We start from the raw sequence: 24,998 nt of genomic DNA, 5'->3' as shown, positions 1-24,998 counted from the left end.
AGATAGATTCTTGATAAGCAAGGCAGTGGAAAGTTACCACTGAGCTTTGAAAGCTCAGCTTGTAATTGAATAGGATGGAGAAACTAGAAAGGCAAATTTAGCATGCATTGATGGCCATGGCTGCCGTTGATACAAGGGTGGTGTGTTTGTGGCAGTGGCAAAACACATTGATTACTTTTCTTAGCATCTTAGAAAGGATGTTGCAGCCCGACAGAAACTAAATTCTAACAATGCAAAGGCACTAGAACCATCAGGATGAACAAGTAGAGCCCCTGTTTAAAATGTCTATTTATTGATTGTTCTTGGAGAACAATGAACTTCCAGTAAGTGTTTAAAATTTGCATTAGATTTTGATATCTCTGCTAGAAAAAATATTTAAGACCTTAAATTGCAAAATGTTTCTGTATTAAGCAATGGTGGCATTCTGCGGAAATACACCTTATCTGATTAATAATGGATGACATTACATTAATGTATAATCCAGGGTGATTCTTTTTAAATGGCTCAAGCTGTCTCCTCCATCTTGCCAGAAGCAGCAAACAATGAATGCTAGAAATTGGAAATGCAAGACTAAGATAAACTTCAGGTTGCACAGTCAAGCCATCACATTGATCACTGAACTCACCTGCACAATGTCACCTGGCTCTGCTCCTACCTCAAACATGGCGAAAACCCTATCCATTTCCTTATTAACTTTTAACTTTGACATCTGCAGTGGAATCCTGATCGGCCTTCCTGGTACTTATCTCCATAACTGTGTGGTCTTCCAAAACTCTCTTATCTGTGCCCTAACTCACATCATGCTCCATTCACCCGTGACCCCTTAGGCTTGTTGACCTACATTAACTCCTGAACAAGAAAAGCCTTGATTTTAAAATTCTCCATTTTTCAAGAAAGCCCTTTCCTGTCTCTGCTTTCCAGATCTATAGCTGCACTCCACAAATCCTTCTTCCTCCCCCCTCACTTGATATTCCCTGCATTTAATTGCAATATTGGTTACTATACCTTCAATTGCCAAGACCCCAAGCTCTGGAATTGCCTTCCTAAAACTCTGTCTTCCAACCTCTCTTTACTACTTAAGCACTCCTTAAAAGCTATCTCTTAGACTAGCCTTTTGGTCATTTGCTTTAACTAATGTGGCTCGGTACCAAATTTTGTTAACACTTCTGTCAAACTCATTTTGCATATTTTGCTATCTTCAAGACCCCTTAGAAATGCAACTTTGTTAAGCATACAGAGAAGGTGAGAGTATATATATATTTTTTAAAGAATAAAATTACTAAACTACATCATACATAGGTAATCTTAATTTCATTTAATGCCTCTTCAACATTCCAATTAATTAATCTGAATGTGACCATGGCTTGTTTAGACACATTCTTTAGAGCATTGCATTGGTGCATTTCATTGCTTTATTCTTCTATTGGTCATTTTATTTACTTTCTCTGTGATATCAAGGTCATTGGAGTTTCTGCTTTAAGGTGATATTAACCAAAGATGAAAGGATTTACAAGTTTACAACTAAGGATGACACTGGTAGTCTTCAAACCTGTTTATCCAGACTTTCATGAGATCAAGGCTCAGTAGAGGCTGTCAATAGGATATAAAATAAGTTGACTAACATACAATAGCTTCATATTTGTAATTCTATGCTGGCATAATTACCCAATTCCTCATTGGATTTACCATTTACACCTGCAAGTCCATCTGTCATTACTAAGTGTTGTTTGATTTCCTTTTGATCACATGTTTAAAGCCAAACTTCTCTTTAAGGAGACAGAGATTGATAAAAGGGAAAGCGTAACCTGTTAACATGATTTATAGCTATAGATTATATGTCAGACTTGAAAAGTTAATGGTTAAATTGTGGAGGAGGTTCTAACTGTAAATTATAGGGCACTCTAAGACATTTACTAAACACTTTATTCCATCCACCTTTTTTCACCATTTCTTTTAACTCCTCTCCCAGTATTTTGTTTATATACTTCCGCCAGGATATATACTGGAAATACATTGAGCAGATCTTGAAATCAGTATGTATTTGAAAAAAGAAAAACACGTAAATGAATTTAGTTTCCTGATGTGATAAAGTTATAAAATTGATGCTGAATACCACAATATCTGTGAACAATGTATGCAACCAGAATTTGTGATTAGTGGCAAAGAGGCAGTGCTTGCCACTGACCTTGGAAGAAGTTCCCTCCAAAGATCTGGTGATTTCTCTAGTGAGAACTTCCCCTTTTCCAACAGTTGCTACCATCAGGCAGCAGTTCAAAGGAATCCCTAGCTACCAGCTGCTGTAATGCTATCAAGCTTGCTGAGCCACCAGTAACATCAAATAATTTTCATTGACAGCTTACCCAGAAGCAAAATACACAATGTTTCAATTAGCATTTTAAACATTATGCAAAGTGCAAAATCAAGTTTAGAACATGTATTTAAAGTAGAATATCATAAGTATTTTAAGAAATATTTTGTTTCAAAATCTCTTATGGCTTGAAATATTTCTGAGGGATTTGAAAAATGCATATGTAAAATTAATTTTTCAGGGCCAGGTAGCCATTATTAGGGTTTAGTATGCCATTAAAAACCCACTTTGGAATCAAGTGTATGATATGCAGGTTACTTACAATGTAACTAATTATTAAGTACCTGAAAGTTGCATCAATTCCCATGATTTCCTATGATTTAGATAGAGAGGCAAACATAGATGTGTTGAATGCAACTTTGGAGATTGTGTTGAAATTCCAATGTAGCTGTCAGTTTCAGAGTAATATGGGAAACCTGGTACTTATGCTGCCGTTACCACCAGAAAAATTACGTTGTGATGTGGAGATCATCTTCCTTTCAGGTACACATCAGCAAGGATAATTTACAGAATTTCATGTAATACGTTGTATGAAATAGAAATATGAACATTTTATAACTATTAAAATACATATGCAAAAGTGTATGTGTTGATATATGGTGTGAAAAAGAAAAGTAAAAATTAAACCAATATTTGGGTAAATGTGAAAACCATACAGCATTTCTTTGAAATGTAGAATTGTTTTTATTGATTATTGCTACAAAGTTGCATATCCCTTGGTTAATTTTAATTTAGGTAATTCCTGTTAACAGCTTTATTCCAAGCATTCAGGTTTAAAAAGTACTTTTCAGAAAGGGCTTACAAATATTGAGTGACTTGTTTTACTGTACACTGTTTGTCTGATTGTGTGAACTCCACTGACGTTCAGTCTCTTTCTTCTGCCCTCTCAAAAGATGTCACTGATGAGGATAGTGATTCTTTAATAGTTATGATATAATTCTGGATGTATAATAAATGTAAATATTCTTGTTTATTTCTATTTGTAAATCATTATGGAATTTTTCCTATTAATGTGTAATTTAATTGCAGCCATGAAGTTAAATTTGGATTTTCATGTCATTTCTTTTTAAAACACTGTAATCTAGAAATTGTTTTGCCACCTTTTAATAGTGTTAATATAATATTGTGGGTCACCCTATTGCTGCTTACTAAAGTTCTATAAAACCAAAATCTTCAGTTAAGGGTTTCACAGAAAAGCACTGCTGAGTTTTCATAGAGTCATAGAGAGAAACTGCATGGATGCAGGCCTTTTGGATCTCCAAGTCTGCACAGCCCATCAACCACCCACTTACTCCAATCCTATGTTAATCCCAATTTTTCTTCTCCCCACATTCTCGCCAACTCCCCCTAGATTCTACCACTCACCTATACACTGTGGACAATTTATACTGGCCAATTTTTACTTACCACCTGCATGTCTTTGGGATGTGGGAGGAAACTGGAGCACCCAAAGGAAACACACCCAGTCACAGGGAGAATGTGCAAACTCCACACAGCACCCAAGGTCGGGATTGAACCCAGTTCTCTGACAGTGCCAGCCAGTGGCTCTCTCAACTGTCCCACCTATAAATGCATGTATAGTGCTGTGCTGTGTGTGGGTTTCAGCAGGGCACCGTCTTTCAATCAATTACAAGTTCTCATAGCTACTGGCATTTGGATTAGCAGCTGCAGTCTTGGCAGCCAGCTCTTTAAAAGGATGTACCACCTTATAAACTGCTGTAGGGGTGGGGTGGAGGATTCATGCTGCTTAATGACTGCTGTGGTGATGGAAGGGGGCTTGGGGGAGGATGGTGGGTGAATTTACCCCAGGGGGTTAGAGGGGCCAAGATAAGCTGTTGAAGAATGGTGCCTACAGGAGATATTTTGGGCATATGTTGACTGACAGTTACGGGAGTAACTGCTCTTACCTCGTTTGAGTTTGAAAGTGGTTGAATGGGTCGAGTCCATAGATCAAATCTTATGGGTAGAGTCAGTAGATAAAATTTCAGTCCACCAGCTCCTCTGCGAATTGAGTCTCTTGCCATCCTCTGGTAGCATAATCTCCCAGGCTATATATTGATGATGACCACCACCAGCCTGCACCCCCCCCCCCCCACCCCCCCTCACCTTGCCTTTTTAGTGATCCAGGCTGCACTCTCATTTTTTGGTGCATTTTTTTTTATTTACAGCGTGGTAACAGGCCCTTCCGGCCCAACGAGTCCACACCGCCCATTTTAAACCCAAATTAACCTACCCATACATCTTTGGAATGTGGGAGGAAACCGGAGCACCCGGAGGAAACCCACGCAGACATGGGAGACCGTACAAACTCCTTACAGACAGTGGCTGGAATCGAACCCCGATCGCTGGCGCTGCAATAGCATCGTGCTAACCGCTACGCTACTGTGCCGTACAGTTTGAATCACTGATTGCCAAGAAAGCTGACTGGGACCCTGGGAAAAAACAGGAATTCTGGCTCATTCTGACTTGGGGAATGGGACTAAGCTCCCACAGAGGTGTGATCTAGAATATAGATCTGTTGGATATGTCTTTTGGGGATTGTGGGTGGGGGTCAGGAGAGGAATCTTGTGGGAGAGGTAGGTGGTAGGTATCACTTGCAGTGTTAGTGAATCTTTTTACAAGAGGTGAAATCTAACTGTGTGATTATTTTTTTAATGTATCCCTTCTCCCACATGATTGACATGGAAAGTCATGGTGACCTTTCTCAACCTAGTCATTATTTCGAATAGGGGATGGAAGCTCTTCCCAGTCCCAATAATGGATAGATCTGAGAAGCACCTTCAAGGATTTCCATGACAATCACCTGGGAAGACCAGACATGGCCCTTCATGATTATGTGCAGAGGCTGGCATGTGGCCTCCATAAAACACTCTGATGATTGAGTGATGCAAAGTTTGCTTAAAGCCCATTTATTGAATGCGAACGCTGTATATTGTGGCTACAAATTCTTGGTGAGTCATGGTCAACCAGACAGATGATTCAGCTTGTTCTTTTTGTAAGGCGGTCATGGAGACTATTCAGGGTAGGAGGTTGCTAGGGTGCTCTCTGTAAGGAGTAATGCCACATGAATGCAGTCTTGGAATGCCAACATTTTTGGGAAGCCTGCAACTCTCACAATTTCTCAGGCTGCTCTGCTCTGCTGTAATTGGTCTTCTCTCCATGAGTGTGGAGGTTACGTGACTTCCCTAATACAGCAGTGAACAACAAGCTATGAGAATAAAAAAATCCTGCAGAAATAAAAGCAGAATGTGCTTGAAACACTCAGTATATCAGGCAGCATTTGTGGAACGAAATACAGTTGACAATTCAGGTTTGGGTCCCTTCGTAAGAACCTGAATATTGGTTCTAATGAAGGGTCCTGGACCTAAAACATTAACTGTTTCTCTTTCCACAGATGCTGCCTGACTACTGAGTGTTTCTAACATTTTCTGTTTTTACTCATAGGAATGACCTTGAGGCTAGAGAGCTGAGAGTGGCCATAACTTTGACCTCCACAGGCAAAGCAGTCCAATCACACACAAGAGTGCGTTTGAACTCACGGATCTCAGTAAGGGCAAAGAATGCAGTTTTAGGGTTGGCTTCCAAAGTTGCATAATTTCATTGGAAACTATTTTAGTAAATACTGGTTCTTCTGCGAATAAGTAAGAACCATCATTTTTCAGACCAATGAGGTTGAAAATTATACTATTAAGGAATTGTGGACATTACATTATTATTAATGTCACTTGGTGGAGATTTGCATATGGAAAAAAAATGCCAGTAGAAATGAAAACATAACCAAAAACTTGGGAATTGAATTTTCCAAGGCATGCTGACACAACCAGAAATAGGTACAATATTGCCGTACTCCGGGCTTGTGTAAATTGATGTCCCAGACTTCAATTTTTAACCATAATTTGTCAAGAGCTGAAAGTTATTAAATATTCATTTCAACAATTAACTAAAGATTGTTTCTCCTCCATATAAACAGCTGATGATGATCAGGAGGTTTGCTCTCTGTCAGTGAAATGTAGTGATAAGACTTCTGATTTTCATCAACTGATAATACTAGAAGTGCTGCAATAAATGTGTGAAAGATGATACAGTCTTTCAAGAAGACATTAAAAATATGATCCAATTCTCCACAGCCCTTTTGACTTGGTGTGTCTGATTGTAAAAATGATAACATTGTAAATAAAAATACATTAATCCTTTTCTTGACAGTCTCTGTGTGCCCAGTATTCAGCGGAAAGACGTGAAGAAGAAAAGATGTGTGATCACCTAATAAGAGCAGCAAAGTATCGTGATCATGTGACATCAACCCAGTTAATACAGAAGATTATCAACATTTTGACAGATAAGCACGGTGCTTGGGGAAGCTCTTCATTAAGGTAAATCTACTGGTTTTATATTTAAAGTTTAGCTCAAAAAGGGATCCCTCAGTGCAGTTGCATGATCATGGGCTTTAGTAGGTGTAATAGAAACCATTACTCAGAAACTTCAGACATGTAGATTATAAATATGTTTGGTTATTGAAAAATACTGCACAGCTATTCAATTCAACATGATAAAGTATTGCCTCAAGCTTATGTACAACACACAATGTTCAGCCATCCTGTGAGGAAAGGTCAAATATGTAATCGCCTACTGCTACCTGGTAGTAAGAGAACTAGTCTAAAGATAAACCTGTTTTACAATGTCTTTACCAATTTACATCCGTCCATGACAACTTTGGTGGGAGTGAGTATGGCATAGTTCTTGTGGAGACAGTCTCATCTTCACAAGAAGGGCACCCTTCATTGTGTTGTTTGGAACTTCATTGCACCAATTGGGAAAGCTCAAAACTGGGTAGTAATGAGGTACTATGGGTCATGAGCCACCACAGTCCATAACCTCATGGATCAGAATTCTCACATTCTACCATTGACATCCAGTCAGGGGATGAACCCTGCTTTAATGTGGCATGTAGAAGAATGTATTGTGTGTAGCACCCAGACATACTTTAGAATGAGATGCCAGACATGACCACATCCATACTAAGCAGCATGCAATAGAAAAACAAACAATCCTAAAAACAGCAGGTCAGAGCAAAGTCCTGTAAACCTGTCACATCTAGTCATGAGTAATAGTGTAAAGTTGAACAGTTAAGGGAAGGAGGGAGTTCCAAATCAACTGCCTCTTCAAGCATGGAAGGCCTGTTGCATGAATACCAAAAATGAGGCTGAAGATTTTGTAACTGTCTTCAATCAGCTATGTCAGGATTTTATGATCCACATTGACTCCTACAATTAAAAAAAATAGCCTTCATCCAATCTGATTTACTCCACATGATAGAAAAAAATGACTGAGAGTACAGGATACAGCACAGGCATTGGGATCAGGCAACATTTTAACTGTTCCCGAATTAGTCATACATCTAGCCAACCTACAATAGTATCTGCCCATTAATGTGGAAGATTGCTTAGGTATGTACAAAAAGCAAGGCAAATCCAGCATGGCTAATTTCAATCAACAGTGTTGAAAAGAGTTGTTGACAGTGCTACCAAGTAGGACTCAATCACCAATGCTCATATTGGGTTTTACCAGGATGTCTCAGTTTCAGATTGTTTTACAACCTTGGTTCAGACATGGACCAAAGAGCTGAAATCCAGAGTTTTGAGGAGAGTTTCCCTTGACATCAAGGTGGTATTTGACTAAGTCTAGTATCAAGGAGTCATAGTACAACTGAAATCAGACATCACGGGAAAAATACTTATTGTTTGGACTATTAGCTTGAACAAAAAAAGCTGGTTTCAGCTGATGAAGGTCCATCATCCCATTCTCCGGATACCACTGCAGGAGTTGTTCAGGGCAGTATCTAAGGCTTAACCTCTTCAGCTGCACCTTCATAAAGTCAGAAGTAGGAGTGTTTGCTGATGATTGCCTAATCTTCAATTCCATTTGAAAGTCCTCAGAAAATGAAGCAGTTCATGCTTGAATGCAGCCAAACTTAAGTCTTCTGGCAAGGGATGTTTAATTGCAAGTAATATTCATTTCACATGTGCCAGGTAATACTACTACAGCAAGTGAAAGTCTAACCATCTAACCTTTACATTCGGTGGCTTTATCATGCTGAGTTCCACACCATTAACAAATGACACAATAGACCAATTGCCCAGAAACATGCAGGTGATTCACCTCTATATGTAAGGTATAAACCAGGAGTGTGATGGAAGGGATGAGTGCAGCTCCGGCAATACTCACTTAAGATGTCAACATCATAACAGTAAGTCAAGGCAAGCTGTTACATTTTAATTGGTTTTTAAACAATCACTTCCTTTACCATGAGGATGTGGTGGCTGCAATGTTACTATCTGCAAAATGCACATCATTTAATTGACTTGGCTGCTCTAACATCTACCTACTAATGACCTCCATAATGATGAAAGATAAGGGCAGAAAGCGCATTTGAACACTACCATCTGCGCCACTGCACACCAGACATGGAAATATGTCATAGTTTCTTCATTGTCAATGGGTTTGCTTCCAACCCAGTAACATTGTGGGAGGACTTAAAGCAGAACTAGAACAATTCAAGAAGGTGGCTTACATTCTACTGTACTTGAGAAGATGGTAATAAATGCAAGTGACACCTGCATTTCATAAAGGAATAAAACATTTTCTAGCAAAGTCAGTTACCTGCATATAAGGAAAATATTAAACTACTTTTATTTCGGATGCTTTTAGAGGGAACTGTTATACAGAGTAAATATGCCATTAGTGTCGATTTATTACTCGATAATGTATGCACAGGGAATGTCTCTGGTTATGTCTTCATCCAGATCTTGTCTCAAAGTCGTAGTGTTTGCTGTTAGTAGATATCCAGCCCAATGTACTTGAAAACTGTCTTTTGATGTTAAATTAATTTGAATCTGAAACTGTTTTAGAAAAAAGAATAAACCTCAGATGCTTGAGTTATAAATGTACGTGATTAAACATTAATACAAGAAGACTGCTTTTAATGAACAAAAAATATGATGTTATGGTGAGCAAAAATAGACATTTCAAAATCCCAAGGAGTTTATAGGATATAATTTCAAATGACCCAAATATTTTTGAGAAAAAAAATGACAGTTACACATGGAACACGTGTGAATATGGAAATCTGAAGTTCTTGCAACATACTTTTTGTTATCATTCTGGCTGTGATCCAGCTTTGAGCACCTCATGGAGTCCAGCTGCAAGTGCTAACTTCCTGATGTTTCTCATCAGATATGTTGGTAAATGTATCTGGTGAGTAACTTGATTCATTTTGTTTAAGGGAGTGAGGTCAGTTTTGTGCAATTTACATTAGTTTGAGTTAAGTGAGGTAACTTAAATATGGTTAATTGTCTTTGTGCATTATATTGTTTTAAAGATTACAATTTTTAAATGTTTAGAAAAGTATTATATTTTTTAAGTTTTTGAGTATTTGTGAATAAGGGACAGTCATGAGATTTCTAATTTTGATAGTCTTGAGAGCCAGTAAGCTTGGGGGTACAGGTTTAATGGCTCTTTGGGTAGGACTTTTCTGATAAAGTCGCATTTGGTTTTGTGGAGCAATTTGTCCAGGTAGGCTTGTATCTAAGGTAAGGAAGCACTGACTGGAATTAGCTCTATGAAGGTGAATATTGAAGAAAATATAAACAATAAATATTCATGCCAGGTAACATTTGTGGAGAGAGAAAAACACAGTTAACATTTAAGATTGATGACCTCATCAAAACTGGCAAAATGATAGAGGTGTAGAGATTTTAGCAAATGGAGAGTCAGAAAAACGAGGAATTGGGACCAAGATATTTATGAAGAGGTGAAAGGTCATCGTCGTGGCTATCCCTCGAGATCGAGGATGATGGTCTTCGTTCCGTTGATCAGAGGTAGCCCACAGAGTGAAGACGCCTGTGCGTGTATTTGTTTAACGTGTACTTGATGTTGCACTGCAAAAAGCACACGATACTTCACAAATCAACCAATTGATTCCAATGGCATGGAAACCACGACAATTGGAGCTGATGGATTTGTTGCAGCCTTCATCCGCCTTCACAGCCATTGAGTTTGAAATAACTTCATCTGCCTGTTCCACCGTTGAGGCCTTGGTTGGATTGTTCTTTGTCAGGGACCTCACCATCGACCTTACCGCCATGGGTGACCCTACCAGGAGCATAGCTCCAGACGGCATCACTCTCGGGATCTCAGGACCATACAAGCTTCTCCACCACGGCAAGGTGACAATCCACAGAGAAGGAGGGACTGAGGCTGGAGTAGGTGGGAACAGGACAAAAAAGTACTGAGTATGGTGGGCACATTTTGTAAACCAAATCTGGGGCACATAGAATGGGAGCCCAGCAAGGGAGGCAGGATAAAAATTGTAGATATCAGAGTTTAATGAGCTTCAGTTCTTTTTTCTTAGCTTCCCTGGCTCTTCATTGCTCTGAAGCCATTCCATTCCCACCCCCTCCCCTTCCACCCGAACAGATGTCTACAGTGCTGGACAGTGGGGAAAGAGTACAATAAAAACAGAGTTGTTGCATCTCTTGAGCATGCACAGATAGGTGCTGTGGGATGGGGATTAGGTATTGGGAATAATTGTGGAATGGATGAAGTTTCTCACTTCACTTCAGAATGCTGAAAGGGGAGACGAAGGAAGTATTTGGTAGTAGCATCATGGGGGAAAATGGTCCATTGAATATAGTTAGTGCGGTAGAAGATGAGGCTAAGGAGAACTTTGTAAGGAAATGAATATAAAGAGTTGAGGTAATTTCAGGAAATGAGATGCAGACATTTGAGTGCCCTGTCAGCATGGTGTAGTAAGATTCATCTGGAACATTGATACGGAAGTTTGCAGAGTCAGAATTGATGCACTGTGTTTGGAGAAACCAGGAGAATGGAATGGAGCCTTTACAGGAAATGGGAAGTAATCATGGTAGTTATAGGAGCTAGTGGGCTTTCAATCATTGGTCTAGTCCCAGAGATGGATATAGAGAAGTCAAGGAGAGTAACTGTTGGAGAGGTTCCTTGTGAAGATAAGCAAGGCTAAGAAATTGAAAGCAAAATTGACAAATTTTAGTTTGGATTGAGAATGGGAAATGACACTGATACAATCAAGAATGATAAAAAGTCTAGTGGACCTGACTAAGTCTAGAAAAATATCACTCAGCCTTTTTGAAAATATGCCACAAGAGGTAGGCCTAGGACCTTTATGGATTCTGCTGTCTTTTATTTGGAATTTAACTATGCAGATGAGGGTAGTGGGGGACGATGTCTGGCTGGGGCTTCCTTCAGTGAAGGTAATCTTCAGGCTAAAACAATGAGAAGTGTCAAAAACTGCTGATGTAAATACATAGAGTAATACAGCATGGAAACAGGCCCTTCAGCCCAACTCATGCATGCCGACCAAGGGGCCCATCTAAGCTTGTCCCATTTGCCTGTGTTTATCCCATATCCCTCTGAACCTTTCCTATCCATATACCTGTTCAAGTGCCTTTAAGCATTGTTAATGTACCTGCCTCAACCACTTTCACTGCCAGCTTGTTGCATATATGCACCACCCTCTGTGTGAAGAAGTTGATCCTCAGGTTTTTTTTAAATCTTTCTCCTCTCACCTTAAACTTGTGCCCTCTAGTTTTTGATTCCCTTTTCCTGGGAAAAAATGCTGTGTGCATTCAACTTATCTATGACCCTCAAGATTTTATGCATCTCTATAAGGTTACACCTCAGTCTCCTACGCTCCAAGGAATAAAGGCTTGCCCAACCTCTCCCTATACTCAGGCCCTTAACTTTTGGGAACATTTTCATAAATCTTCGACACACTCTTTCCAACCGATGTACAGACTGACCCTTGAACCTCCTCTTTCCCATCAGTGCTCTATCCATGTCCCAGTTGACCCCTCCCCACAGATGATACTACTACTGTGACTTTATAGCATGCTTTCCCTGCCCTCAGGACATGATACAGACTTCACAGTCAGTGAGGTGGTATCTATTGCAATGTAGGACCCACAACAGCACAGTGAGATCCTACAGCTGGTGACACCAAAATAGATAGGCAAGAAAAGGAGTGAAGAGGATGTTAGGAAGCCTCAAAGCAGTATGGGTAGGTTAAGTGAGTGGGCAAAGGTCTGGAAAACGGAATATAAAGTGGGGAAATGTAACATTATACATTTTGGAAGGAAGAACATAAAAGAAGAATCTAAATAGTGAGGGTTTGCAGAGCTCAGAAATGTTAAGGGATCTGGGTGTCTAACTGTATGATTTGCAAATGGAATTACAGCAAGGAATTAGGAAAGCTAACAGTATGTCATCAGTTATTGCCAGGGAAACTGAATACAAAAGTAGGGAGATTATGCTTCAGTTATGTAGGGCATTGGTGAAACCATATCTGTATTGGTCTCTTTATTTAAGGAAAGATGTAAATGCAGAAGAAGCAGTTCAGAGAAGGCTAAATAGACATGCCTGGAAAAGGTGGACTTTCTGATAAGGAAAGGCGGGACAGTTAGGCATGTATCCACTGGAATGTAGACTCAGAGGGGCCTTGATTGAAATACATAAGATCCTGAGGGGTATTAACAGCGTGGACATGGGAGAATCTAGAAAAAGGTGTCACTATTTAAAAATAAGTGGATGCCCATTGAAGACGTAATTGAGCAACTTTTTGTCTCTTAGTCACAAGTTTTTGTAACTTCTTCAAAGGGTGGTTGGAAACATTATTAATAAAAAAATTATTAATATTTTAATAAGCAAGGGGGTGAAATAATAATGCAGGTATACAGGAATGTGAAGTTGAGATTACAAATTAGCCATGATCTTACGAAATAGTTGAGAAGTCTCGAGCACCATTTTTGAGCAGAGATGTCATATCTGTTCATTGGTAGATTTCTGGATAGTAAGACCATCTTTGTTACAAATGAACACAAAACTGGGTTTCCATAGGCCTCGGGCAGATAACTCCAAAGGTTCACCAATCTCTAAGTGAAGCGGTTTTCTCATCTCAGGCTGAAATGGCCTACCCCTTATTCTCAAACTGTACTCCCCTGGTCCTAGACAACTTGGTCAAGAGAAGCATCCTCCCTGCATATATCTTGTCAAGCCCTTTAACATATTTGTGAGCTTTGATGTCAATACAATCCCAGTCCACTCAATTTCTCCTGTCAATCCTGGAGTGTGGTGAATCCTTTTTGAACTCCCTGTCTGCCAAGACAAAGGAGATCAAAACTGTACACAGTGGTCTGGTAAGTCTCACCAAGGCACAATATAGCCGCAATAAGTCTCCATTATAAAATCTAGCATACCACTTGCCCTCCTAATTGCCTTGCATGTTGACATTCAGTGACTTGTTTACAGGAACACCTAAGTTCTTTTGGGCACCAACACTCCAAATCTCTCACCACTTAACAGAGTGTCAGCTTTTCTATTATATTCACCAAAATGAATCAGTTTGCATTTTTCAGCATTATATTCCATCTGCCATGTTCTCACCCACTTACTCAACTTGTCCACATCCCATCAAAGCCATTTTATTTCCCCCTCTGAATGCATGATCCCACCTAGTTTTTATTGTCAGCGAACTAGGAAATATGAGATCCTCCCCCCAACGAGATCATTGGCATAGGTTGTGGATAACTGGGGCCTAAGCACTGATCTCTACAGATGAGTAATAACCTAGCAACCTGAGAAAGATCTATGTATTTCCAGTTTTTCTTTCCACCTAATAAGCAATTCTATATCCATGTCAGTACGTTACTCCCGATTCAATGTGTTCTAACTTTGTTAACGACTCACGGAAATCTTCTGAAAATCCAAATGCTGCACATGCACTTGTTTGCCTTTAACTATTCTAGTCACATCTTCAAAGAATTCCACTACATTAGTCAAACATTATTTTTCTTTCATAACTGTATGATGGCTCTGCTCTTTATTTTTTTTCAAGGTATCTTGTTATTACATCTTTAATTACATATTCCAACACTGATATTAAGCTAACAAATCCTAATTAGCCTGTTTTCTCTCTTTCCTTTCTTAAATGGGGGGGGGACTGGGGCAGGGGGGGGGTCACATTTGCTACCCTTCAATCCACATGTTGAGCTTGTTGCAACCTACATCTTGCAAGGATTCCTCATTCACTTGAGGGTACTGAGTGGTAGCGCCCAGCTCCTTCCAATCACTTGCAGTTTTAGTAAACACTGGTGTAATGGATTGATTTTTGTAAATACAATCCAAAAGTAGTAACCACAGCTCAAAAAGTGTGAAATGAAAATGATTGTCATTAAAATCTTACAGAATTGTTGGTCTGATATTTTACTAGTTCAATAGTTTTATATGCACCAAACTATAAAACTCAGAAAAGCTGAGTATAGTTTTAAAATAGCTGACACAGCCACAAAAAAGGCTGATAACACAAAAAATGCCACACAGCTGCTCTGAATAAAGCCCTATGTCCAAGACCATCTCCACAAAGTGACAGAATAAGTGAAATTCCTTTTTATTACAATGGATTTTATGATTTTTATTGGTTTAGAATCGGATTTTGTGTTTCAGTTTATTTTTTCATGAAAACTCATATCTGGTGTTCTCTCATATATGAGAAATAATAAGAGAGTATTTAGAATGTGAGTGTTTTAGGGTATGAACTTGTCAGGACTTAAGATGAAGCTTTATCTAATATTCCGTTAGTTCTATAATGAAACAAAAGATACTGAAGTATACAAAATTTTCAGTTTTTCAATTGTGGTTTAGAAATTCTTGAAGAGTAAAGTTAGTACTAATATAGTAAAAGGATACTCCTTAATTGTTTAAGGATCACATTCCTCCAAATCTGCTGAACATTTTCTATCTCCTAGCTGAGCCTTGAGTTCAATCAGTAGATGTACCAAAAATAATTGGAAATTAGGGGCAAAGAAGAAAGTGGAACAATGCCATTGCTATTACTGGACAAAATGTATGAGGCAAACCAGTGGGGCAAAAGGCTGATAATTCACCTGATCCCAATGGCCTGCGTCCTAAAGGAAGAGGCTACAGAGATGGTGGATGCATTGGTTGCGAGCTTCCAAATCTGCCTGGAAACTGAATTGTTACCATGGGATTTGAAAACCACAAAGGTAGCACTGCTATTCAAGAAAAAAATGGAAAAGAGAAATTGGGGAACTATAGCCCAGTTAGCCTAACATTTATCATTGGGAAAATGCTGGAATCCGTTATTAAAGAAGTATAATAGCATACTTTGATCATACAATGACTAGTCAATGTAGTTTAAAATTCTGAGGTGGTTTGACATGATAGATGCTCAAGAGGATGTTTCCTCTGATGGCAGAATCTAGATCAAGGGGAGCATACATCTGATTAAGTTGCCCATTTAAGACTCTGAGTTGCAATTCTTATTTTAATAGATTATGAATCTTTAGGATTTTCTACACAATGGAAATTAGGAGCTGTTGGGTAATCAGTGGATTTGGATTTTCAAAATAGATTTGATAGGTTTTGAAAGTTACGATACAAGATAAGGCCTCGTGATATTGTGGGTAATATATTAGCATGAAAATTGGACTGATTATCTGACAGAAAGCAGAGAGAGGAGCAAACCTAATCTTTTTCAGAATGGCAAACTGTAACCAGTGAAGAGCCACAGAAATCAGTGCTGTCCTTTGACAATTTAATCTATATTCATGATTTAGATACAGAGACTGGGTGTATAATCTTGAGGTTAGCTAATGACAAACAAGTGAAAAATTAAGTTGTGAGAAGAAACACGTCTGCAAAGGGATATGAACAGGTTGAGTGAGTGGGCAAAACTATGGAATAAGGAGTTTAATGTGGAGAAATGTGAGTATCGTCTTTGGAAGGAATAATAGTAAAATAGCATACAATTTAAATGGCATTAGACCATTGAAACTGGTGTTCAGCGATCTTGGTTTCCTTGTACAAGAAATATAACTAATGTGAGATGCAACAAGTAAGTAGGAAGGCAAATAGGATGTTGGCCTTTGTTGCAGGAGGATGGAGTACAAAAGTAAGGAAGTTTTGTCACAACACGGAAAGTCTTTGGTGGAATCACACCTGCACTGGGGCATACAGTTTTGTCTCCTTATTTAAAGAAATATTTTACATAAGCCAATGTAGATGAGGTTCATTGAATTGATTCCAGATATGAATGGACTATCTTAGGAAAGATTAAACAGATTGGGTCTGGAGTTCAGAAGAATGAGAGGGATCCGTTTGAAGTATATAGGATTCTGAGGAAGCTTGACAGAATAGATGCGGAGAGGATGTTTCCTCTGATGGCAGATTTAGATCTGGGGAAACATAGCTCTTCATAAATTGCCCATGTAAGATTCTGAGAGGCATTTTCTTCTCTTAAAAGGTTATGAAACATTAAAATTCTCTACCCAGCAGGAATTTGAGTCATTAAGTATATTCAAGGCTGCAATATATTTTTAGACTTTAAGAAATTGGGCAGGGAAATGAAGTTTAAGTTCTAAATGAATAACAGAGCAAGCTTGAGGGGGTGTATGGCTGAATCTTCCTTTTTCTTACATCCTTAAGCAAAGTTCCCTCAATGGGAGAAGGCCATGATTTTGTTCTATGACCATAGTTAGGCCACTGTACTTTGGCTTTCACAGCTGACTTTCAGATGAATTTTCCTTTAACTGTGTGTACTTTTCCACAATGTTTAATTTTTGTTTACATTGCAGAATTACTTTTTACCATTTCATTGTCTTGATAAAAGCATCCTATACTTCGAAGTTGTGGCTCTCATATTCGTTGTTGCAAAGTCGTTGGCAAGTGCCTCATAATATTGTGTTGCTTACAGCCTATTCCACAGGAAGAAAATCCAGCCAACAACCCTCTTCTTCCATTTATTCCACTTCAATTTAACCACCACAAGAAGCGATATCCCTTAGTGGAGCTTATACTACTGCAAATTACTTTTCAACATTATCTTATTTTGCAAGTTCAAAAATCCTTGTCTCATCTCATCTCAACCCAATCTTAGCTGCTCTCCCACATTCTGCTTTAAGCTTGGAGTCAGGTTGGCAGGTTTCTATCCTAAAGCAACAGCTGGATGTTTATGAAACCAAATTCTCTAAAGATTGGTAGGATTTGTATTTACATTTACTAGGTAATTACCCCAGTCCTCTGAATTGTAAGTCCAGCAACAGCTAGTAAAACACTGCACTAATGCCTTATTTTGCATTGATATCTTGATGCATGTGTAGTGAACTTAATTGCTCTATATTGTGCAGCTGTGACTCTTTTTTACTTCTAACAAAGATTAGCTCAAGTTTACTTTTGATTACAAGATATAAAATGTGTTTTTTTCTAAGGAGCAGATTTTGATAATTTGCAATAGTTTTAGACAATTTGGGGACAATATAGCAGTAATATCTTCAAATATTTTACTGCTTATGGGTACTTTTTGATTGAAGAGTTTTTGCTTTCCAATTTGAAATCACATCAATTACAAATTTAAGATGCCTATTGTAATAGATTAACCAAGGTATTTCAAGGTTCATTTATGTAAGGCATTGTTGACCAAATTGAACAAACTATGCATATCTCAATCATATAGCATTTGGTTAACAGCTGAGAAGGAGCCACTTTCATTTTATATATATAATATTTATAAATATATATTTATAAATTTATAACTTTATTACTATATGTATAAAATTTATATTATATATTACTTACATATACTATATAAAATATTTCATATATATATATAAATTACTTGGATGAAAATGTAGATGGTTGGGTTAGTAAGTTTGCAGCTGACATAAAGATTGGTGGAGTTGTGGACGATATAGAGGGCTGTCAAAGGATACAGCAGAATATAGATCATTTACAGATATGGGTGGAGAAATGGCAGATGGCATTTGATCTGAGCAAGTGTGAAGTGTTGCACTTAGGAAGGTCTAACATAAGTAGAAAGTATACAGTTAATGGCAGGACCTTTAACAACATTGATGGAAGGAGAGATCCTGGGGTCCAATTTAATAGCTCACTGAAACTGGCTACGCAAGTAGGTGGGGTGGTAAAGAAGACATATGGCATGCTCTCCTTCATTGGTAGGGGCATTGAGTATAAGAGTCACAAAGTCAAGTTGCAACTATATAAAACTTTTGATTAGGCCACACTTGGATTATTATGTTCAATTCTGGTCACTCCATTACAGGAAGAATGTGGGGACTTTGGAAAAGGTGCAGAAGAGGTTTATCAGAAAGCTGCCCGGATTAGAGGGTATGAACTATAAGGAGAGGTTGGACAAATGTGGTTTGTTTTCTCGGAGCATTGGAGGCTGAAGGGTAACCTGATAGAGGTTTATAAAATTATGAGTGGCATAGATAGGGTAGATGGTTGGAATCTTTTTCCCAGGATAGAAATGTCAAGTACTAGACGACATGCATTTAAGGTGAGGGGGGAAAGTTTAAACGAGATGGGCAGGGCAAGTTTTTTTTACACAGAGAGTGTTAGGTGCTTGGAATGGGCTGCCAGGGGTAGTGGTGGAAGCAGATACAGTAGTGGCGTTTAAGAGGCGTTTAGATAAACAAATGAATATGCAGGGAATGGTGGGATTTGGATCATTTACAGGCAGAAGAGATTTAGTTTAAATTTGGCATCAGGTTCACCGCAGACATTGTGAGCCGAAGGGCCTGTTCCTGTGCTGTACAGTTCTATGTTCTATGTAAGGAGCCACCTAGAAAGTCTTTTCCTGGAGCAGAACAAAGGTTAAGACCTCCAATGAAAAGATAATTCTATGCAGAACCATTTCCAAAGATCACATCCACATTCTGACTGTACAGGAACCTTTATGGGGTTTTATTCTTTAAACACTTAATGCATATTTTTCAAGTGGTGCTTTGTGAATTCAGGTCCAAGTATATTGTTTGTTTACTAGAGAGTTATGAGTTACAAATAGCTCTTGACTGTGTTATGATTACCACTGAAATAAGAGAGAACTGCATATTTGAGAATAATTAGAAGCAATAGTTATTTGAAGTCTGCAACCTATTGTAGTTTTATATTTTTGTCATGTGATATACATCTGTTCGGTAACCAAATGTTGCATATTTTATGCTGTATGTTTAATTTTAAAAACTTGCTGAATTAATGCATGTTGTATAGGTGGTGCGCAGGCATATAAAACTCATCTTCCACAGAACTTGGTTTTGAATCTCTAATATTTGCCCATTAATGTTATTTATTTTTGCTTTGATATTGATGACTTTCCTAATGCCATGTGATCACTCGGCTGCAATGCTGGCAGTTTGCCTGGGATTGCCAGTGGATTTCATAAATCACAATCAGACTAGTGTCATTACATCAATATTTTTCGTCAATTATGCAGAAGGTCAGAAGCTGCATTCTGTGTAGAAGCCCCAGCATGTGGCATTTGAGAAACATCTGGTACAGTATCATAACTGTTGGTAGGATAGAAGAATCCAATTTCCACCTTTTAAACAAGTGAAATGTGCCTTTTATGGATCATGCCTTCCTGATCATAACCTTCAGAACATGCTGCATTTGCTATCTCTGATGGCCCTTATACAAGCATATTCCCAGAAGTTTTCTTTCAATAAAACAGAAAATGAAAATATTGTTTTCCGTGAAACAGATGGGCATTATTGTTTCTACACAGCAGGCACTGAATATTTTTTGACACCCAGAGATCAGCCACAATGCAATTTGTGCTTTTTATCCAGTTTAAGCCAGTTGCCACTGTGAAAAAAATGCAACATTTTATGCATTTCTGATTTCCAGAGACTTGCCATAGCTAAAGGGAAGATACTCTGCAAATATTGCTGTAAGCCTCCTCTGCTATTGCTTTCACAAATGCTGCAAGGTTTCAGGGACTAAGCAGATGAACAAATACCTGTTCAGACGATACAGTCACCTGTGGTGAGACCCAGGTGAAACTAGAAAGCTTCTTTAAAGAAAAGGCGGAAAAAGCAAAAGGGGCTTGTAAATGAGCAGAGTGGCAGAAGTAATTTTTTGCAGTGCACAGAGCAGGCATTGTGTTTATTTGGGTCAGGAGACAAATCATCTTTCATGTTGATGACACTTGGTAAAGTGGCTGAATGTACGAAGGATGAAGAGAGATGATGGAGAATGCTGGATGCAAGTCTCTAAGGACATACTCCCCTTTTCTCATATCGTCCTTCATTGCATTCTAATAGGCTGACTAATGTACCATGGAAATTTGCTCTAGGTATTGAGAAAACTGGCATTTTGCTCTCCACAAAACGCAGCATCTACCTCATGACTTAGGCATGTAATATATTTTCTGAATCTCTGAAATGCAAAGTGTTGTGAAAATATGATTGCAGAACAGCATTTACACATTTTTCTTTATCTAATTAAGCTAGCAGACTAGCTCAATTTTAAATACACGCTTTGGTTGCTGCAGCATACACGAATATTTTCTAATGGATGCCCTTAAGCAAAAGGCATCCCTGCCTTAGGGACATTCATCTTTTTCTGTGTCACAGACTTGCTGGCAAAATCTTTGTGATGCTCTCTCCAATTTTTCTTCAGTAAATCAAATCTTCCTTCCTTCAGAAAGATGAATGCTCTTAGGTTGTGGTGTTACAAAAAAAATCAATGCAGGCAAAATTGAAACAGTATGCCTTTGTATTGATTGGCCTTGTGAAATCGAAACTAACAGCTTTGTAACTGTTCCAGTGGACAGTTAGCTGACCTGTAATGGACAAACTATCAATATTAGCATTACTATTTTATCTTGTAGTATGTCATTTTAGAACCAAGTACTTTGATATGAATATCTGGCTTGAAATTTTAATATAATATGTAAAATGAATATTGCTTTTATTCTCTAGAGACAAAAAAAAGGATTGTGAATATTGTGTAAACAAAAACATTAAGTTAAAAGAATACCTGCTTCTTGACTTAACTCGTTTATTTGAAGATCTTTGGAGAGAAATGCTGATTTAATGAACTGTGCGCACAAGTATGGCCCTCTGTATGGAACACAATGCTATATTATAACAAAACGATTCACAACAATGTTCACTGAGTACTGCATCAAAGCGCTCAAGAATATTTATACAACCCTAGCTTTTGTTTGTTTTCTGAATTTTATGTGTGTGGGGGGAAGAAATTAAATATTTCAATTGTGACAATTCTTTTTCTGTTCTCTATCTGATCGTAGCATCAAATTTTCTGATGTGTAGCTAACTTTGGGCTGATTCCTTCTGTGTTAGATCATTAAACATGTTTATAAACAGCTGGTCATCAGCCTTCCCTGATTTAAACATGCATTATGATTTTGATATTTATGTACCTAACTAACATCGTACCTTTTACTCAGTTCTGTGATCATATATCTAATTGAACTGTAGCTTCGGGCTATTTGTGGGTTTTCTGAGCTTTGCTACCCCTTTAGGTTCATTTTTGTACAAAATATTTTATAAAAATCAAGTATACATTTAGGCTGGTTAACATAAAGAGACATTATTTATTAATCCATCTGACAGAAAATTAGAATATATTTGAAAAGTCATGTCACTATCAAGTGATGCTGGGGCATAATTTTATTCCCATGTTAGTGGGTTGCTAAGTGATTTGCTTTCCATGATGAAACTTAGCATGATTTTATTGTGTGTGTATGTGTGAAATAACATAAAGTCCAGACAGAACTACGATGTATCAAGCCCGCATTCCCTTCACTCCCCCTTTGAGTTATTCTTAAATCACTTTTAATGCAAATCCTTACCTGAGCATGAAATGCATTTTTCTTTTAACACTTCGCTCATTAAATAAAATGAAATGACAGTGAAATTGGACATGGTAGTGGACTTTAGGTGATAAATTCCTTTGTTTCTGCTGAGCTTAAAGTGCTAAATGAATGATTAAATGGCTTGAGCTTCAAAGGCACACTCTTTGGCTTTTTCATCCATGATTGCAGAAATTCTGATTGCAATAATTAAACACAATTTCTTGGTAAATATTAAATTGTGGTATATTTGGCTGAGTTGTGTGGTGATTGTAACATTTCAATAATTACCTCCATAAGAATGTAAAATAATTCTGGTTGGAGGTTGCATGAAATTTTTGCTGTTTAATAATATAATACCGTGGGAAATTTTTGGCATTGCTCCATGTTAGTACAAAAGTCTTATGGGCTGCAAACCACGGTAAGATCTGTCATCAATCATACTGCTGCTTTTGAATGTTAATTTTTTTAAAAATCACTTAGTTTTTAAAGTACTTAAAATATGGTGAGGAAATACTTAAGAGTGGAACAGAGGTAGCAGTTTGAAAGTAGCAGTAAGTTGCTCTTCAATAATAATTAGAATTAAATGTAGCACATAGAAGAAAAGTATGCATTTTCTTTTTAAAGTAATCCTGAAATTAGCCTACTTTTTCTTAATCAAATCATGGGACCATTAAATTTAAAGGACACAATGCCCAATGTGATACCAAAGCATTAGAGGTTTACCTTGTTAATGCTGAAGTACAAAATAGGATCATTGCTTGTGTTATTTTGTTGCGACAAGGTAAAGGCTATTGCATTATTGGAAGTACTATCATTCAAGTGAAATCTTAAACTGATTTTCCCTCTGCTTGTTCACCTGAGCATTCAGAATCCTGTTGCAGTATTAGAAAATCAGGAATATTTTATGGCTACAGTACCATATTGCTTATCTCACTGGATAGTAATCCCAAAGCCAGCACCAGTAATCCAGGGAAGGTAACTTCAAATTCCAAGTGGCAGTTTCAGAATTCTTTTCTGACCAAAATGCCTAGAAGTTGAGAAAGTATCTAAGGATGTATGTTTTGCTGGCGAAGCCAAAATTTATTCACACCCCTAATTGCCCTTGAGAAGGTAATGGTGAGCTGCCTCCTTGAACATCTGCAGTTGATCTGGTTAAAGTGCTCCAATGATGATGTTGTGTCAGGAATTCCAGGATTTAAACACCGCAGCAAGAAGGAACAGCAAAATATTTCAAGTCTCGAAAGTGTGCGACCTGCATTGGAACCTGAATCTGCCAGGGTACCCATGTGTTTCCTTCTCTATTCCTAAGTGGTAGAGATTGTAGTTTTGGAAGGTGTGTGGACGAAGTCTTGCTGATTTGTAAATGGAAGATACTGCACCATGTTGCACCAGTGATGGAGGGGATGAATGTTCAGGGTGGTAGATTGGATACCAATGTACTGGGATGCTTTGTCCTTAAGGGGATTGAGCTTCTCAAGTTATGCCACAGCTGCACTCATTGAGGCAGGTGGAAAGTATGACATCACACTCCTAATATACCTTGTATATGTGAGAGGGGTTTGTGGAGCCAGGGAAATGAGGAATTGCAGCATTTGTCACAGGATAACCAGCTGCTGGTCTGCTCTTCTAGCAACAGCAGTTATGTGGCAGTTCTACTTAAATTTCTGGACAACATTAATCCTCCAGAATGTTGATAATGGGGAATTTTGTAATGCACTTTATCATCTCCTGCTTGTAATCAATGTTGTGTTCAGAAAATTGCAGTGTATTATAAATAGTTTTGATTTTGTGATAAGATATTGAGTAGACAATTAAGAATTTCTTTGTAGTTGGGGAAGAATTCTGCATGGTTGTGCTGGTTTTCTTCATGCAATTTATGCAAAATTGACGAAAAAAGTGCAAAGAATCACTGAATTTGAAATGTGAATTGCATTCTGTGCAGAGAGAGCTGAGAGTCAGAGAATTGCACAGCATGGAAACAGGCCATTTGGCCCAGCTCATCCACACTGATCAACGGGCACCCTTCATTATTAATCCCATCTCCCAGCACTTGGTCCATAGCCTTCTATGCCTCAGTGATTCAAGTGCTCATCTGTTAGTGACCCAGCTTCAACCACCCTCTTAGGTTGTGCATTTCACATACTTAGCACTCTCTGGGTTAAGAAGGCCCCTCTCATTATTCCCTCTGAATTTCTTCCCCCTCACCCCAAAGCTACATCCTCCAGTTTTATCTACCTCTGCTATGGGGAAAAGTTTCCTGCAGTTTACCCATTCTATACCCCTCATAATTGTACATACCTCCCCTTTTAGCCTCTGCTCGAGAGAAAACAGACCTAGCTTCTCCTCGTAACTAAACTGCTTCATCCCAGGCAACATCCTGGTGAATCTCCTCTGCACCTTCTCCAGTGTTATCACATCTTTCTTCTAGCATGGTGACCAGAGCTGCACACAGTACTCCAGCTGAGGTCTGCTCAAGGTTTTATAAAGTTGGAGCATAATCTCCGTACTTCTGTATTTGATGCCCCGACTAATGAAAACTAGTATCCCATATGCCTTCCCAGCCCCATTATCTACCTGTGTTGCCACCTTCAAAGATCTGTGTTCTTGTACACCAGGATTCCCCTGTTCCTCAATACTCCCTAAGACCCTATGTCCTAGCCTCATTAATACATCCAAAATGCATCACCTCACATTTGTCTGGATTAAACTCCACCTGCCTTTTTCAGCCCATTTCACCATCACATTGATATCTCTCTGCAGCCTAAGACTGCGTTCCACACTATCAACAACTCTGCCAATCTTTGTGTCATCTGCGAACTTACTGATCATGTTTCCCATATCCACATCCAAATCATTTACATCTGTTACAAACAGCAAGGGCCCTAGCACCGATCCTTGTGGGAC

General features: G+C 38.4%; 1 protein-coding gene across 1 annotated transcript in view; it reads left to right on the top strand.

Moving 5' to 3' along the window:
- The window catches only part of lrba (LPS responsive beige-like anchor protein), a 626,133-nt gene that overhangs the window by 254,732 nt on the left and 346,403 nt on the right, over nt 1–24,998 (top strand). The window contains exon 36 of the mRNA XM_052010590.1: nt 6,572–6,738. Coding sequence (XP_051866550.1) covers nt 6,572–6,738 — 167 coding nt within the window. The remainder of the gene's footprint in view (nt 1–6,571; nt 6,739–24,998) is intronic.

The sequence above is a fragment of the Pristis pectinata genome, chromosome 2 (assembly GCF_009764475.1).
Source record: "Pristis pectinata isolate sPriPec2 chromosome 2, sPriPec2.1.pri, whole genome shotgun sequence".
Classification (NCBI taxonomy): domain Eukaryota; kingdom Metazoa; phylum Chordata; class Chondrichthyes; order Rhinopristiformes; family Pristidae; genus Pristis; species Pristis pectinata.
This window is presented reverse-complemented; position numbering and strand designations above follow the sequence as displayed.